The sequence below is a fragment of the Mastigoproctus giganteus genome, chromosome 8 (assembly GCF_048544385.1).
Source record: "Mastigoproctus giganteus isolate SK-2022 chromosome 8, ASM4854438v1, whole genome shotgun sequence".
Lineage (NCBI taxonomy): Eukaryota > Metazoa > Arthropoda > Arachnida > Uropygi > Thelyphonidae > Mastigoproctus > Mastigoproctus giganteus.
This window is the reverse complement of record NC_143582.1, coordinates 199,553,415-199,569,392: the sequence shown is the minus strand read 5'-3', so window position 1 is coordinate 199,569,392 and position 15,978 is coordinate 199,553,415. Positions and strand designations below refer to the sequence as shown.

General features: G+C 37.4%; 1 protein-coding gene across 3 annotated transcripts in view; it reads right to left on the bottom strand.

Annotated features, from left to right (window-relative positions):
- The window catches only part of LOC150082168 (uncharacterized), a 149,200-nt gene that overhangs the window by 69,374 nt on the left and 63,848 nt on the right, over positions 1-15,978 (bottom strand). For all 3 annotated transcript variants that reach the window (XM_090379150.1, XM_090379151.1, XM_090379152.1), the window contains exons 2-3: positions 1,844-1,964; positions 535-606 (exon numbers count right to left, since the gene is read on the bottom strand). In XM_090379150.1, coding sequence (XP_090235276.1) covers positions 535-606; positions 1,844-1,945 — 174 coding nt within the window. In that variant the 5' untranslated portion in view covers positions 1,946-1,964. The remainder of the gene's footprint in view (positions 1-534; positions 607-1,843; positions 1,965-15,978) is intronic.

Here is a 15,978-nt window from a genome sequence, read left to right as displayed (position 1 = left end):
CGTGAACCAAAGAAACTCGTCTTCCAAAAGACGGTCCTTTGGAAGACCAGTTATTACATGCGCACGGATAAACGGACGGAAAAGGTGAAGCAGTATAATTGTAGGGCAGTGGTTTTTAAAATATGACTCTTTAAAGCAAGTGTATTATTATTTATTTTATTTAATGTCTTTATTTTTTCACCGGTTTTGTTCCCTTTCTTTTCCTCCCTTACAATTCTTAGGGTAAAAGAGAGAGAGAAAAAAAAATGGCGGCGCAGCTCTCTCCTTATCGTCTTGTGATGTGTCAAGAGACAGTGGAGTTCGTGCTCAGACTGATGTATCAGCGTCACTGGTGAGAAGGTGCCAATATATTCAGAGTACACTGCGTTCAGCCTTCAGGTCGCTGATTGCAGTGAATCCCCGGTGTGTTCTGTGAATGCTGTATAATCAAAGACGAGAAATGAAACGAGGGTTCATAAATACAGTTCACGTGACTGCGCTCAGATGACAATATTCAAAAACAAACACTGAGAAAAGTGTGGGTGAGCTCCTTACCTTGGGGAGGGAGGCCAAGATCTGCTGCTTCACATCCCAAATCAGCTCTTCACGGTTGAACTGCATGCATTTCTGAAAAACAAAGGTGCTCTCTTTATTTTCCGGGGGCTCTCAAATGCAATTCTGTCGCATACATTTGAGAAAACTAAAATAAGGATTAATTTGAAGATTTTATTTTAAGGAACACAATAGATTAGATTAAATTTAATAAATCCGCACATCCAAGGTTTATTTGTCCCCATTATAGCTGATCATACAGAGTGCAATAATAAAGTAGGGAGAAAAACAACGGGCAGTTCAAGGTCACTCACATTCTCTGGCTGAATTTCAGAAAATGTGAATTTTCTGAAGAGTATTCATCAAACTCCAAAAATATCAAAACTAGAAGATTAAATTTTATCAAAATTCTTTGTTGTTGTTATAATCACATACAAGAACAAATATTCAACTTTACTTCGTGTCTATAGCCATCTGTAATGAATTTATTGGTTTCTTTTAGGACCTTGCAAAACACCAGATCAGCAGCCACACAGGAACCCCAAATATTTGACAATATTAAAATCAAGCAGGCTACTGGAGTGCGCATCCTGTTTTAAAGTTTTACCTAATTCTTAAACTATGTAAATCCCCTGGCCATCTTTCCAGCTGTGGAGGGAACTTTGCCTTATATATATATATACTTTGCTGTTTGTATGTATATCCTCGCAATAAAGATTTATTTATTGCACTGCTCTGGCTTGTTTCATTTTCTACGCAAATTATATGAACGTAACTCAAAATTCCTTCATAAAATGCTTCTTTATCGACTGAAATACGACTAAACAAAAACAGAACCTCTTCTTATAAGAATGGTAGAACAAAAGCACAGTTTAACTCGTAAATGAACTTTATTCCTTGATGTTCTAAAATAACGTACTCCCCAGTGAGAGATACGCAATTAGCAAGGGCTTGTGATCTAGTTCTGCTTTTGTATTTTATTTTTCTAGTTAATACTGCTCACTTCATTTATCTTTCCATAAATGCCAGAGAAAGAGAGAGAGAGAGAGAAAGAGAATAAAAGAAATCCGACGTAAGTAACTTAAAAATATAATTAAAAGGACTGCTGCTCAGAACAAGCAGCCCCAACTCCAATTTCCGTTATGATTCTAGAGAAAGACATTTCTTTTTAACTCGCGTGACTTAGAAATAGAATATCCTCGTTTATAGTTCATTAACTTTAAAAATGCATACATTTATATAAATACGCAATATTTGTTCAGAATGTAAAGAAAAGATAAAGAAAGAAAAAAAGAAAAGAAAAAAAAAATACCTGCAGCACGAGCTCCGGGATATTGATCTCCAAAGACACTGGCTGATCGTCAGTTGGTTGACTGCCACTGTCATCTGTTGTTTCCATGGCAACAGACTTCATGACCAACCTCTTCCTTCCTCTACAAAAGAAATGGTCAACATTAGATTGAGAAAATATGTTCAATAAACTTTAAAAAAAAAAAAAAAAAAAAAAAAACATCCACAAAAAAAGGTCTTTTTATGAGTTTCTAATAATGGTGTGGTGTAATCTATAAATCACAAAAAGATAGCAAATATTACAGAATTTTTCGCCATTAGCTTAACAGAAAACGCCATCTGGTGGTAGTTATATTTATGGCTACGCATCTCTTTTTGAGAAGTCGTTTCCAGTTTAGATGCATGGCAAAAATAAAAATATCTGGCCTGCACAAACAGCTACAATTACACAAAATCATCAAAATTTTGTGCAGCTCATTTAAGAAACCAATCAAGGAGTTTGACTCTGGAATTTAGGAATAAGTTGATAAAATAGACTAATAAGAAATTAAATTAAACTTTATTATAATTATAAAATTATTCAGCGTGATTAATGTGTAATTTTATCTATTAATTAAATACTCCTCGAGTTGATTCTAACAACTTGCAATGTGAAAAGGTTCCTTCACACCTTTAGGAAAAACATATACGTATTGGTACATGATGGTCCAGTTTTAAAGGTATGGTATTTTTAGGTACTTTAATGACTATATTTTTTCTACTGGATCTGCAAATCATTATGGATGTGCAAATCAACTTAAAATAGCTATTTTTGGCTAAAGTTATTTGATATTTCTGAAAAAAAAAAAAGCAAGGAGACTACCTCCTTTTATGAGTTTTTCGACCTGTGCAGATTAAACACAGGAAAAGCTATGGTTTATTCTTTCCCACTTTCGAAAATTATCACTATATACCATCCGCTATCTGACGAGAGACTGGTGAGCTCTGAACTAGGCTGTCACAGCAGTATGTCGTCTTTTAAATAAATAGCACAATAAGTTTTCCGCAATGCCATTTGTTTGACAGTAGTGCAATACCAAGCAACTCGCCAAGAGGGTGGAGTTCGTTCTGCTATGAAACATGGGAACATAAAATTTTCTTATCAAAGGTGCTTTTAGCAAAAATAACTTAAGAGTCGACAATATGTGCATTAGAAATTCCAAATAGAAAAACTGGCACGTGATCACCGGCTGTTATGGCTTTATATTTACTGCACTGATGATGATCTTATATGCATACAGCTAGACAAAATAAAATTAGTCATCTTGTGGGTTCGGGATTGGAACGAGGTTCGGGTTTGCTGACTCTGACCTATCTTCGATAGGTCAGAGTCAGCAAACCCGAACCTCCTAAAGCGAGAAATCAAATAAAAGTATAAAGAATACCAAAGGAAGTATTGCTCAACTGGAAGATGTATGAAGGAGAAGGGTGGTGTAGGGAGGAATGCTCGTGTGCTCACACGGTTCTTCTTGATTAAAGGAAGATAACTTGCTCTCAGCATACATGAAACATTTAGTAATAGTATTATTATTACTATCTTATAATTAATTATTATTGTTATCTTATTATTATTACTATTGGTCAAGGAAACTCTCTGACTGTCCTACAGGTGTTCAGAATCGTAGCTTTCTGGTATTCCATGTAAGTGTTCTCTGGGAGGACTATTGTTACTAGGTTCTTATGGAGACTCTTTGATATCATGCCTGTGGGTGACAAGGTGATCGGGATAGTCATTACTTGTTCCATTTTCCACATATCTTTGACTTCCTGATCTTTTCCTCGCATGTTTTTTGGAGGTTGCTGGTGTTGGGCACCGCTATGTCGATCAGTTGGTAGCCATTTCCTTCTTGTCGATGAGGATTATGTCTGGCCTGTTGTGAGGAACGTCTTGTCGGTTGTTATGTTACCGTCCTTTATTATGGTATTACACATGCTGGATTGCTTCAGAAACAAGTGTGTTCTCTTGATTTGAACCCAATATTCTAAATGCGGTCTAACAACCAAACCAAAGGGGCCAAGGCGGAGAGATTGATAAAGTTCAAAGTGGAATTGGATGGTCACTTTTTGCTTTAGGGCGAACACATAATGTATACTGATATTCTATAGTCACAGGCCAAAAAATAAAAAACCTTTTGCAATTGGCGTGAACTGTACTGTACGTTTGTAATTTTGGCAAAACGTGGCCCGACTAAATATTGCATAAAGGTTTCTAATTGTCTGGCTGGTGAGTGTATATGATTGGTGTTAATTTTATTAAAAGCAAAGATCATTAATAAAAGCGAATTCAAATTAATATGACAGATAAAAATGATTTTCAATAAAGTTTTTTCTTCCAAGGAGACTTTCATCTGTAAACAGCAAAGAATATTTATCATTCCTTAAGGGATTCCTTAAAAAGGAGGAGATAACTTGTTATCCTCGTATATTTAAACAAGACACTAATCTTCAGTTACAGCCAATTATTTCTCAACGAATCCCTGTCGTTTAACAACAACTCAGCAGTTACATGCGTGCAGTAAATGATTATCATGTTCAAAAAACCTGAAATACCAATTGCAAAATATTCTTCAGACAACTACGAACTTAATTTGAAGAATAAAATGTAGTCTTGTTATCGTGTGACCAGTTACTTCTTCGTTGTTATCGATAAACAGATAGTTTGTTGCTGACAAAAATACAGGGTGTTGGAAAAAAATATGACAATAAAATGTCCCAGAAAAGAAGTACAGTAGATGAATGACAACTTAATTTTCTTGGCAGTTAGTGAACCCAAGTATGTGTTAAAGCAATACTACTTGTATAATTTATATTCAATAAAAATTTATCTTAGAAAATGAGCAAAAACAAAAAACGTTCTGCTAACAGCATGCACAAATAAGATTTCTTGTAAGAAGTTTGTTTTTTCACTTAGAGAGATTAAAATTTTAGACCACTTACAGTAAAATTTCACTTACGTCCTGTACAGATTATATTAACAAGATTGCAAATCTGTTACTAATAATGATTGATTTTATGGTATCAGCGTACACTCACCGGTCAAAAAATTAGAAACCTTTCATCAATACGTAGTAGGGTCACCTTTTGCTCGAATTACAATCCTTGCTTGTTCTGGCATTGATTCCACTAAGTGTCTGAGGGAATCTAGCTCCAGATTTGACCACTCTTTCCAACAGGAAAGAGTCAGCTGCTGTATTGTGCTCAGTAGAGAACTGCGAAACCGAACTGTCCTTTCCAACACAGCAGACATTGTCAACTGGATTCAGATCTGGAGATTAAGCAGCCAGGGTAGATGTTTGAAATCTTGGATATGTTCCTCGAACCATTCGGATACATTTTCTGCACGGTGGATAATTGCGTTGTTGACTGAAAAGAATCCATCGCATTCCTGCCTCAGTCTGTAGACACAGGCCACTGATCTCTTGGTACAGAATACAGTGTCACCTCGCCACTAGAAAGATGGTTTAAGATTACTGCCGTTCTACGGTTTGTGGGAAATGCCTGGGTTCTAATCCCGAGGAGATGGAAAATGGAAGAGTCGTTGGATATCTTTAGCCGGCCTCGGGCGATGGTTGCATTGGTCCCTCACTCAGTAAATCGAATTCTAATTTTTATTAAAAAAAAACAAGCAAACCGGCCACTGTATAACTTAAGATTTACAGGCATTATATACCACGGACATTATACCGCAACCACTCATTTTGAAATCTTTCCAAAAAACATAGAAGACTCTAGACAGCTGGTGTGGTGGCATTTTACCGCTCCATTTGTCACTATAGTATTTCTCTTTTATATAGAGCAAGGTACCAATCGTTCTGGGCTCAAGCAACTCTCGGATGGCTTTTCTTGTTCCCTTCGCAATGGATCCTTGCTCTTGAAATTGTTTCTGGTGTATCAACACCATCTCTCTTAACACTTTCAGCCATTTTGCTATCTCAACCCGCGACTGTCCTTCTCCAAGTCTTTCTACAGCCGTCCATTACAGGGGATCTTGTAAATGATGATGTCTACCATTTGCAGGCGAAATATAGGAATTGAAAGTAAGCTTCAGTAATTTGAATGTCGCAGTTTGTATAGATGGATTTCGATTGCATTTTTGCAATTTGCGCGTAAAGTTACAAAAAGGGGGCTAGTTTTTGTTAAATAGGGTTATACAATCAAATTAAAATTTACCATTGGCAGTGCAAGCGTATTTCTTATACACTGCTCGACAAAATTAAAAGAACACATAAAAAATGTGGTGTAACTCGTGAAGTAGGACAAAATTTGGCAGGGTGGCGTACCATAGAATAATGATGAAATGAGGAAATGGCGAGAAACTTCGGACAGGTATAAGGGGCATTTATAGGGGTTGTAAAATAATTACCAAAAGGTCACATTACAGAAGTCGATACAAGATGCTCGAAAATATGGTCACATGACATCAGTATGGTCCCCTCCAACCGCTAAACAGGTCTGACAGCGGTGAACCATGCTCGATATAAGGGTGTTTATAAGATTTTGTGGCAACAAATCCCATTCTTCCACCAGCGCAGACCTTAGCTTACTAAGTGACCCAGGAGTGGCTATCGGAGTACAATGCAACGTCCAAGGACGTCCCACAGATGTTCGATCGGATTTAAGTCTGCTGATCGTGCTGGTCACTGCAGTCGTTGGATATCTTCAGTTTCAATATATTTCTCCACCACTTGAGCTCTATTGTATGTGCAGTGGCGTCGTGCATGAAAAGAAAACCTGGGTCAACCACAGCGCCCTAAAAAGTAGCACATAGGGTTCGAGGATCTGTTTGGGTACCTTCATGCAGTTACCGTACCCCTATCAAAAACATGGAGGGGTGCGGCCGTTGATCATTATTCCGCCTCACATGAGAACACCGCCTCCATCGCAATTGTCCCTTTTAATGACGTTGGAGGGATGGTCCCGCCCTCGTTGTCTCCAGATGAAATATCTGGAGACAACGAGGGCGGGACCATCCCTCCTGTTAAATACTGTTAATGGTTACCTGTTGTGTATCTTGTTATTAATAAAATAAAATAAAATAAAATAAAATATCGTTTAGAATCTGTTCGAAGGCTAAAACGGGACTCATCAGAGAACGGAACTGTGCCCCATTTGTCAGGGCTACCAGTCACATGTTCATGGAACCAATTTCGACGAGCTCTACGGTGGTTTGGGGTTAATGAGATGAAAACCACTGGCTTCTTTGCTTAGAGTCCACTTGAATTGAGTCTACTGAACACAGTCCAGATGGAAATGTTTTCACCTGTGGTCGCAGCAACCTCAAGAGACAGGACATCGTAAGGTTCCTTCTTGCTGTTAGAGGGTTGACGTAGCCCTCGGCCAGATCTTGTAATGGTTCCTCTCTTCTGAAACTGCTTCCATCGTGCAGAGACGACACTGCGTGACACATTAAGCCAACGCGTGCCACCTCTGCTGGCTTCAAGTCGTCCAACGGCCTACCATCTCAAAGAATCATCTAAACGAGGATGACTTGCCATCCAGAGTACTGTAGACGTGGCTATCCATAAAACATTTTGTTCTATTAAAATTGTCGCTCAGTTTATAAACAAAAGTAGAGAAAACAACCAATAATCAGTTCAGCAGCAACTTCTGCGAATGTCCAAAATTGAGACCATATTGATACACATCGAATAGGTTTTCTATTAAACGCGAACAGTTTACATTCAGATCTAAGAGTTATTTCGGAAAAAAAAAAGAATAGGTAGTCAAAATAAATTTAATTTTAGTATCTATTACAATTAAAATAAAGAAGGTAGCTTAAAGAGCAAAAATTAGATTAAAGAATACAAACTTTCTTATTTTCAAATATCATTAATAACATAAATTACAGGGAATCCCTTAATTAATAGAGAAAACAACTTAATATCCACGTTGATACTAAAGTTGGCAGGGTTGTTAATGACAGTATTGGCAGTGTGCCACTGCAACAGGATCTAGAAAAGTTGGGCAGATGGGCTGAGAAGTGGCAACTGAAGTTTAACATCGACAAATGCAAAGTACTGCATATGGGTCACAGTAACATAAGCGAAACGTACCAACTCTGTGGTACTACACTTAGGATCGTAGAGAACGAAAAGGTGACAATGTCATGGGGTTTTGTCAGTGATATACAGGAATTTTGCTAATGGGGAAAAGGAGATGATTATCCCCTTGTACAAGGCAATGGTCAGGCCACGCCTTGAGTACTGCGTACAGGTCTGGAGGCCTCATTTTAGGAAGGATGTAGATTTACTTGAGCGTGTACAGAGAAGGGCAACAAGATTGGTGAGGGGAATGAAGGGATCCTCTTACCAAGAGAGGCTTAAGTTCTGCAAATTACAGCGGCTGGAGACTAGGCACCTGCGAGGTGATCTGATTGAGGTGTACCAGGCCTTGAATGGATTGCGCATGGCGAATTCCGATGGGTTCCTTCCACTTGTTCAGATTACGAACCTAAGGGGGCATAAATTCAAATTAAGAAAGGACAGATGTAGAATAGATGTGCGGAAATTTGCCTTTAGCCAGCAGGTGGTTAATTGCTGAACAAACTTCCATCTGTCATTGTGGAAGTTGAGAGCTTGAATAAATTCAAGGAGGAACTGGATAAACTTTTAGATGGAATGGATTTGGCTGATGCTACATTGCTTATGTAGCATCAGTCGAAAAAAAAAACATTAATGACGCATCTGCTTCCGCTGGTGACGGATGACCTTTACGGTCATCAGTCGTTATGTTCTTTATTGAGCAATCCAACCTACATTGTAGTGTCAACAGTCGAAGTTATACAAAATGTTAGGATAAGAGTGGAGTCTGCGATGAGTAATACAACCTCGTACGAACAGGGCCGGCGCGATGTAGTAATATTTAGCGTAAAAAGAGAAAAATACTTTCATAGCGTCTTTACACCCAAGAGGGTTGCCAGGTATCTAATATCTCAGCTCACCCATTCGTGTAATGCGAAACGAACGAAATGCGAACGTAGTGTGTGAAATTACATCCATATTTCCCTCCGTACCGATGTGCTCGGTGGGTACTGCCCGTATTAGCATGCAGATGGCGTGACTGCCGGCTGGCCTCGCGCAGGTGACTTACTGAATGGTTTGCCGCAAGTCAAGGTACAGCCGACTGCGATGACGTCGCACACAGCACGTGATGTCGTCGTTTTTCCCGACAACAACCCCACCAGTTGTTCTGATAGCATCCGGTAAAGGATCAAGCTTCACTTCCGCATTGTAGGTAGATGCGTTAGCGGAGCATGGTACGGTGCTTTGCATCATGCTCCACTCGATTTCTGCGGTTTAAATTATGCGTTAACTCTCTGGGGGAGAGAATTGCTCATTTGTTGTTTTTATTTATATTTTTTATTTATTGTTTTTCATAATCACATAAATGAGCACGTTTAAAAACATCTACCATACGACCATAAATCATCATCTGCTGTATTTAGTAACTAAACTAGTGGCCACTCAGTGTATGTTTTTGTTAGAAAACTAATAATCTGTTTTTTATTATTACCATTGATTTCATACTTAGTAAGTTTAAATTAAAATTTAAGAGGATTTAAAAGGATGTGATTAAGAGTGAATAAATAAATTTTCTCTTAAATAATCTGGGATAGCCGCACAGAGCAGTTTAAAAAAATGGAGAGAATACAAGAACATCAAAATATTTAGCAGTCATGTGGGTTAGAGCCGCGGTAAACTCAAACATGTGTAATATTGTACTATAGCGTTTGGCCACTAATTAATTAACTTGTTACCAATTAATTTAACAGCACATAAAATTAACCGTTTTCACTTCATTGTACATATTTCCCAACTCAATAATCATTTCACGTTTTGTAATACTTTATAATCAATAGCGCGAGAAATACAACGCATATTTAAGACTATGATTTAATAAATGAAACAATCGTAGTATAGTGTCAACACTTTCGTAATGCAATTTACCGTTTTCTTACTGGATTTTAATAACAGTTGAAATATAACACGTGTTTATCTTTTCTGCTGTGATTAAACTGATGGTCGATATAAAGATACTTTCCAGAAGGCAGAATTTCGCCATCAGACACAAGCCTACCAGTCCATGTTAATAGTTTTCTGAGGAATTTTTCTGAGCAACAGGAGCAAAATAAACTCTTCAGAACAGTGACATATGAAGCTCCAGAACTAAGAACATCTTAGTTCAGTTAACCCCTTAGCACAATTAAGGGATAACTGTATTTACGAATCAAACACAAGACTGATAAATAAAAACAAAGTATTATTTAAGTCGACTTTTTGTTGTAATCTGTAGAAAAAAGAGCATCCACTGCAGGAAGAACAATTATAATTGGAACATTTAATCTGTAAAGCACCTCTTTAAAAATATAGAATTTCTAAGCTCCTAAATTATTTAATGTCCATTTTTATAATGAAAAAAATTATTAATTTATTACTCCTGCGGATAGTTTATAAAAAAACCTAATAAATTAATAATAATAATGAAAATAAAAAGAGAAAATGTTAAAAGATGTACCTCTTCAATTCGACAACTACTGTTGGGTTCGAATTCTGAGTAATACGCAGCTCTTCTGAGCTATTATAATCGGAAAAGAGCAATAAATTAAAATAATAAACCAATATAAAACTGAATAAATTAGAAGATATTAACGGATAACATTTGGATGGTATCCAACGAATCATTAATGTGCATATAGAGGACTAAAGCACACCTTTCTCCATTAGTAAGTGAAGTGAGTACTAAAGCTGAATTATCTGCGAATTGTTTGTTGTTTATTGATTAACCTTTACAAAAGGTTTTAATGGCTATTACACATTTCTGTTTTTGTAGAGTAATTGCAGATTATGGAGAGCTTTTTTCTTTGATTACATCAACTGCAAATGTGTCAACCAATGGCGAGGTTAGTAGTCATGACAACATGCATTTTAGCATAGAGAGAGAGAGACAAGCTGAGTGCTTTTTTAAATGCTTCGACACGAAACAGCACGCTAAAAATAGAAAACTGTACACAAGTAATTCTTGGTAATCAAGAGAAATGATGAAAGAAAAATATTAAATATTTACTCTAGCGAAAAACGTCACAGGAACAGTCAGCAATTATCTGTAAAAGAATTGATAAAATATACGGAAAGTTATTTTAATTGATATACCCATCGAAAGAATGGAATTAATAACTATAAAAATCGATTAGGAGAAACAACAATAGATAGTAACGCCACCTGTCGACGAAGTTAAAAATAAACAGTGGGTACTCGTGTATAACCTTGAGTCAATTTAAAACGTTGGAAACACCTCGACATTCTCGAAAAGTTTAAATTCCCCAAAGAGAGAAATGTGACCTTAGAATAGTTTCCATAAAACTGCTTCAAGAGCATTAAGTGGAAATTTGAAGGTAGGTTGAGATGTCCAGGGAAAACGTTAGAAATCTTCTTCGTGTTCATCAAGCCCAATTAACAACGATTCTCGCTCTCGCAGGAAGATAAAGTCTCTTGAGGTAGTCGGTAGTTACTTGAATTCTGCCTGCATTAGCAGCTAAAGGGAGCTAAGACTGGTAAAGAAACATTCGTGTCCCTTAGGATGATTGACAATTCAAGATTGATTCCTCAGACTTTCCTATTTATTCTCGCGCTGAAGAAAGACGTATATGAAAAGATGTGGCGTAAACAAAAGTACAAAATCTGGCTAAAAAGAATGAGGCTGCAGGAATCGGAAGCGAATTGTGCATCAGAATAGGCCAGTGTGCAGCAAATGACTGAAAAATCCAATTTATGCAGAGAAAAACCCATTTCCAGCAGAGCTATACAGCTGGAGTTGAAGAATTTAAGATTTTATAGTCGTGTACCTATAAGAAATCCACTTCTTTCTGTCAAAAATCGAAAAATTCGACTGGAGTGGGTCGGCCAACAGGAAGACTGGACCATGGAACAATGGAAAATGATTATATGATCTGAGCCTCGATTTACACCTTTTTTTTTTGCACAAGTGATAGGATGGAAGTGTGTCTTCAATTTCATAAAGCCATACATGCAGTCTATCATGTGTTCACCAATGATGCTGGAGGTGGTATAATGTGAATGTCTTTCTTTCTGTCATATCGGGCCAACTTCATTGTCTTTTCATAGTCAGTGCTTCATTTTAACCCGGATTGCGATGGATTCTTTCAAGATGGCAACGCAACTCTCCATAGCGCAAAAATTCTATTTGAGTGGTTCGAGGAATAGTCCCAGGATTCTCAACATCTTTCCTGGCAGCGTAATTCTCCAGATCTGAATCCATTTGAGAATATCTCGGATATATTGTAGATGACAGTGCTCTACGATCACAGTACAGCAACTGACGAATATTCTGATGCTGGAATAGTCAAATCTGGAATAGTCAACTCTATGCTACCACGTGTACGTGCTGTAATTCGGGTGAAAGTTGGTTCTATTAGATACTGGATAAAAGTTTATAATTTTTTGTCCAGTGAATGTATTATCCATGTAACTATCTCAAGCTTGTCCTACTTTAACGGACAAAGAAGCAACACCTTGATATTTATCCTACAATGTGTACCGATGATACTAGATCACTCCTATAGGAGTATGCTCGTTCAAGGACCATGTCCTGATACATGCGTTCCCTCCATTATTCTTATAAATTCTTCCATTGCTCGATATCCCGTGGTTGTCCAGTAATAAATCAATAGTTGCTCAATTCGATCTTTTCTGCTCAACTGGTAAGCTAATTTTCATCCATTACTAACTGATGGTCTGTTCCATTTAGATTCGACAGGAGTTACACGTGGGATGTCTAATTATAATGATATTTTTATAGGACAGTGTACATACTAGACGATTTAAAGGGGTCAAAAGTGTAGAGGAACGAAAAGAAAAGAAAGAAAAAGACAAACAAGCAATGCTGCTCTTGTTTAAATGGATCTAATACTGATGGGACCTTTAACCTCATTTAATATTTCTGTTCCGGCTTGTTTTAAGTTTATCTCAAGGTGCTGAGAGCAGTTGCCAAGCGACAGGAGAACTAACACAAAAAAAGATGCTTTGGCAGTACCACCTGATGAGCAAGGCTGAGCAAGCACACTATGTGGACAGAGACCTAAGAACTAGAGATCGGGGGGGAAGTAACAAGAAAGATCTGCGTCTTAAGATTTGCGAAGGGAGAGGGAAAGCGAAGGGAAATATATATATAATCGGCGTAGAAACAGGTTCCAGATTTTTTTTGAAAGATGAAATGGGAGGTGTCGCTGGAGTTGAGTACTAATGTTGTGGTACGAAAAAAATATGAAAGAAAACCGTTTCTTGGCTGAACCCATCAGGTGGTAGGAGAGCGAGAACGACCCTCAGTCGATCCCAGACAGCCACATGCAGAGTCGATTTTTGGGTCTGCAGCAGACAGGGAAGTAAGTACCGAGATCTGCACACTAAGTAGACGTTCCCCCACCCCAATAAAGGAAAGAAAGAAAGAAAGAAAGACGAGGTAGCTGACAAATCACACACACGCACATGTATGCTTATAAAATTTACTTAAAAAATGCTTGGTCTCGGCGGTTTTGAAATAGTTGAACAATTTTCCTTGACTGAAAAACTAAGCCATCAGAGTACTTTGAATTGAATAAGGTTTATTTCATTTATTTTACGTATTTCATAGTTTAATGACTGATACAGAAAGAAATCAGAATGTTTTCTATGTTCACTCGCTCTCTGGTGGTGTTATGTATCCAGTACTCGGCCAAAACAATTTCGTTGTCCATAGCCAAGTGGTCGAATGATGTCATCGAAGTCGTTAAGTACGAGATTCGACTCTACAAGGTCCTACTAAATTACAAGTTCTCTTATTAACAGTAATTATCGTAGAATACGGATGATTTCGGAATTGATCATCATTCTGAAGCCTTCTGTTTGGAACATTCCACGGAAGTGGAAAGCAGTTGGCCATGCCAAGTTGACCGTATACACGCTGCCTATCAAAATGCTACAAACGGACCTAAAAAACATTCAAGTCCATGTTTTAGCGGCGTTAATAATGTAATCCTTCGTGGCATGGATTCAAATAGGTGTGTACACAGGTGTCCCTGCTGATGTTGAGCAATCAGATTCATTAACCTTTAAGATGTGTCGTTCCAGAAGGCACTTCGCCCCAATAGACCAGCGTAGAAAATTCAACTGTCTGGATTGATTGTCATCAGATCAGATCATTGATAAAGAAAATTGAGGAAAGTTCAAAGATGGTTTAGGCTATTTTGTGTCGAATAAATCGATGTAATTCTCCAAAATTCTGTAATGAATGATATATAAAAAATAAATAAAAAAACACAGATGTTTATATTGGAACTGCTACTAATCTCTTTTTAAATAATAAGCTTATGAAATGATATATCGGGTGTATTTTTATTTAAAATATAATACAGTATTATAGAAGATTTATAATATGGCTGTTTTTAATGTATAAAACGAAAATTACGTCCATCCGGCCTCTTTGAGAGAAGTGGGAAGATTCTGACCGAAGTATAAATTATTTTGGAGGAAAAGTTTGGATTTATACACTATTATAAATAGCTTAACCTGGCCACGGGGAGAGGAATGACAAACTATGTGTTGTTCAAATGCTATTTAGAAACGTTGAACCAGGGAAAACTCATTTGGACCACAGAGCAGATTATTGCTGGAGCAGGAAAAGAAAAAGATAAACTCCGGTGGAAACATCAGCGTTCTCCACAAAGAAGGCTCACAACGGCAATGTCTTTTTGGTTATATCTTTCTTTGATCGTTAAGGAACATTGCGCATGAGGTTTCTGATAAATGCTGATAGCTACAGCGAAACATTACAATACAGATCGGCACCCATTCAGAGTCAGTGTTCAAAGTTCACTCTGGTATAGGACTCTTTGGTGTCAGTGGAGAATTTCTGACATTGGGAGTGCGTGTGTGTATTGCAGAAATGGATGCACCAGGGTTAGTGGAAGTTTTTGAAATACATTTAGAGGGTTTAATTTTGAAATTAAATTAGAGAGGCGACCACATCCACCTGTCTTTGTTGTGACATTCATAGTCATACTTTACTGGATTTCTAAATGAAATTGATTTCTACTAGGAGTCGTTCAATATGATATTGTTATATTAATTAATACAAGGAATTTATTATAATGCTTTTTGATCAACGCATACAGGTCTGGAGGTCTCATTTTAGGAAGGATGTAGATCGGCTGGAAAGGGTGCAGAGAGGAAAAACGCGATCAGCGAAGGAAAAGAAAGGGTGATCTTACCAAGAAAGGTTCCAGTGCTGCAAATTGCAGCTTCTGGAGACTAGATGCCTGACAGGTGATCTAATTAAAGTGTTTAAGACTTTGAATGGACTGATCAAGCTCAATGCTAACGGCATCCTTCCTCTTGCTCCGATTACACACGAGGGAACATAAATTCAAATTGAGGAAGGATGGTTGCAGAATAGATCTACGAAGGTTTGCCTTCAGCCAGCGGGTGGTTGATTGTTTTTATCGATATTTGTCTTAAAAATTTTAATATCTGACCAGACGCACAGTGAAGAGAGAAGTTGTAATAATTTCATTTACAAATACTTGTCAGGTTTAACGAGGATCGGATTATTGACATTATTACATTCATATCAAACAGCACACTGCTTCCACCTTCACAACGACATGTCTCGGTACCCAATTACTTTAAACAGCACTTCTTCCAACAAGAAAAGATGGTTTTTGTAGTAGTGCAGTACTTCAAAAATTTGTGAAAAGATGGAGAACACTCTGCATTCAAATGAACATTAAAGGTATTCCTAAATGTCACCAGGAAAGTGTTTATTTGAAGTCGTGCAATACCCCGGCAACTCTCTGTTAAGGTAGAGAGTGCTCTGCGTCATAGACTGAGCGACGCATGCGCAGTTTGCAGATATAACACACGAACACATGGACCTCAACGTGAAACAACCAAATAATAATCCAGCTGTTTGCTTTCAATTCCTTCATTTTTATTTATATTTATTTAAACAATATTTTTTAAGACCAACTCTTCTTGTTTGTAGAATAAGTTTATAGCACTTTTAATTTGAAATAACTAAATAAATAAAAAATAAAAATCCTCCTGTGGATGGATTTATTAATATCTT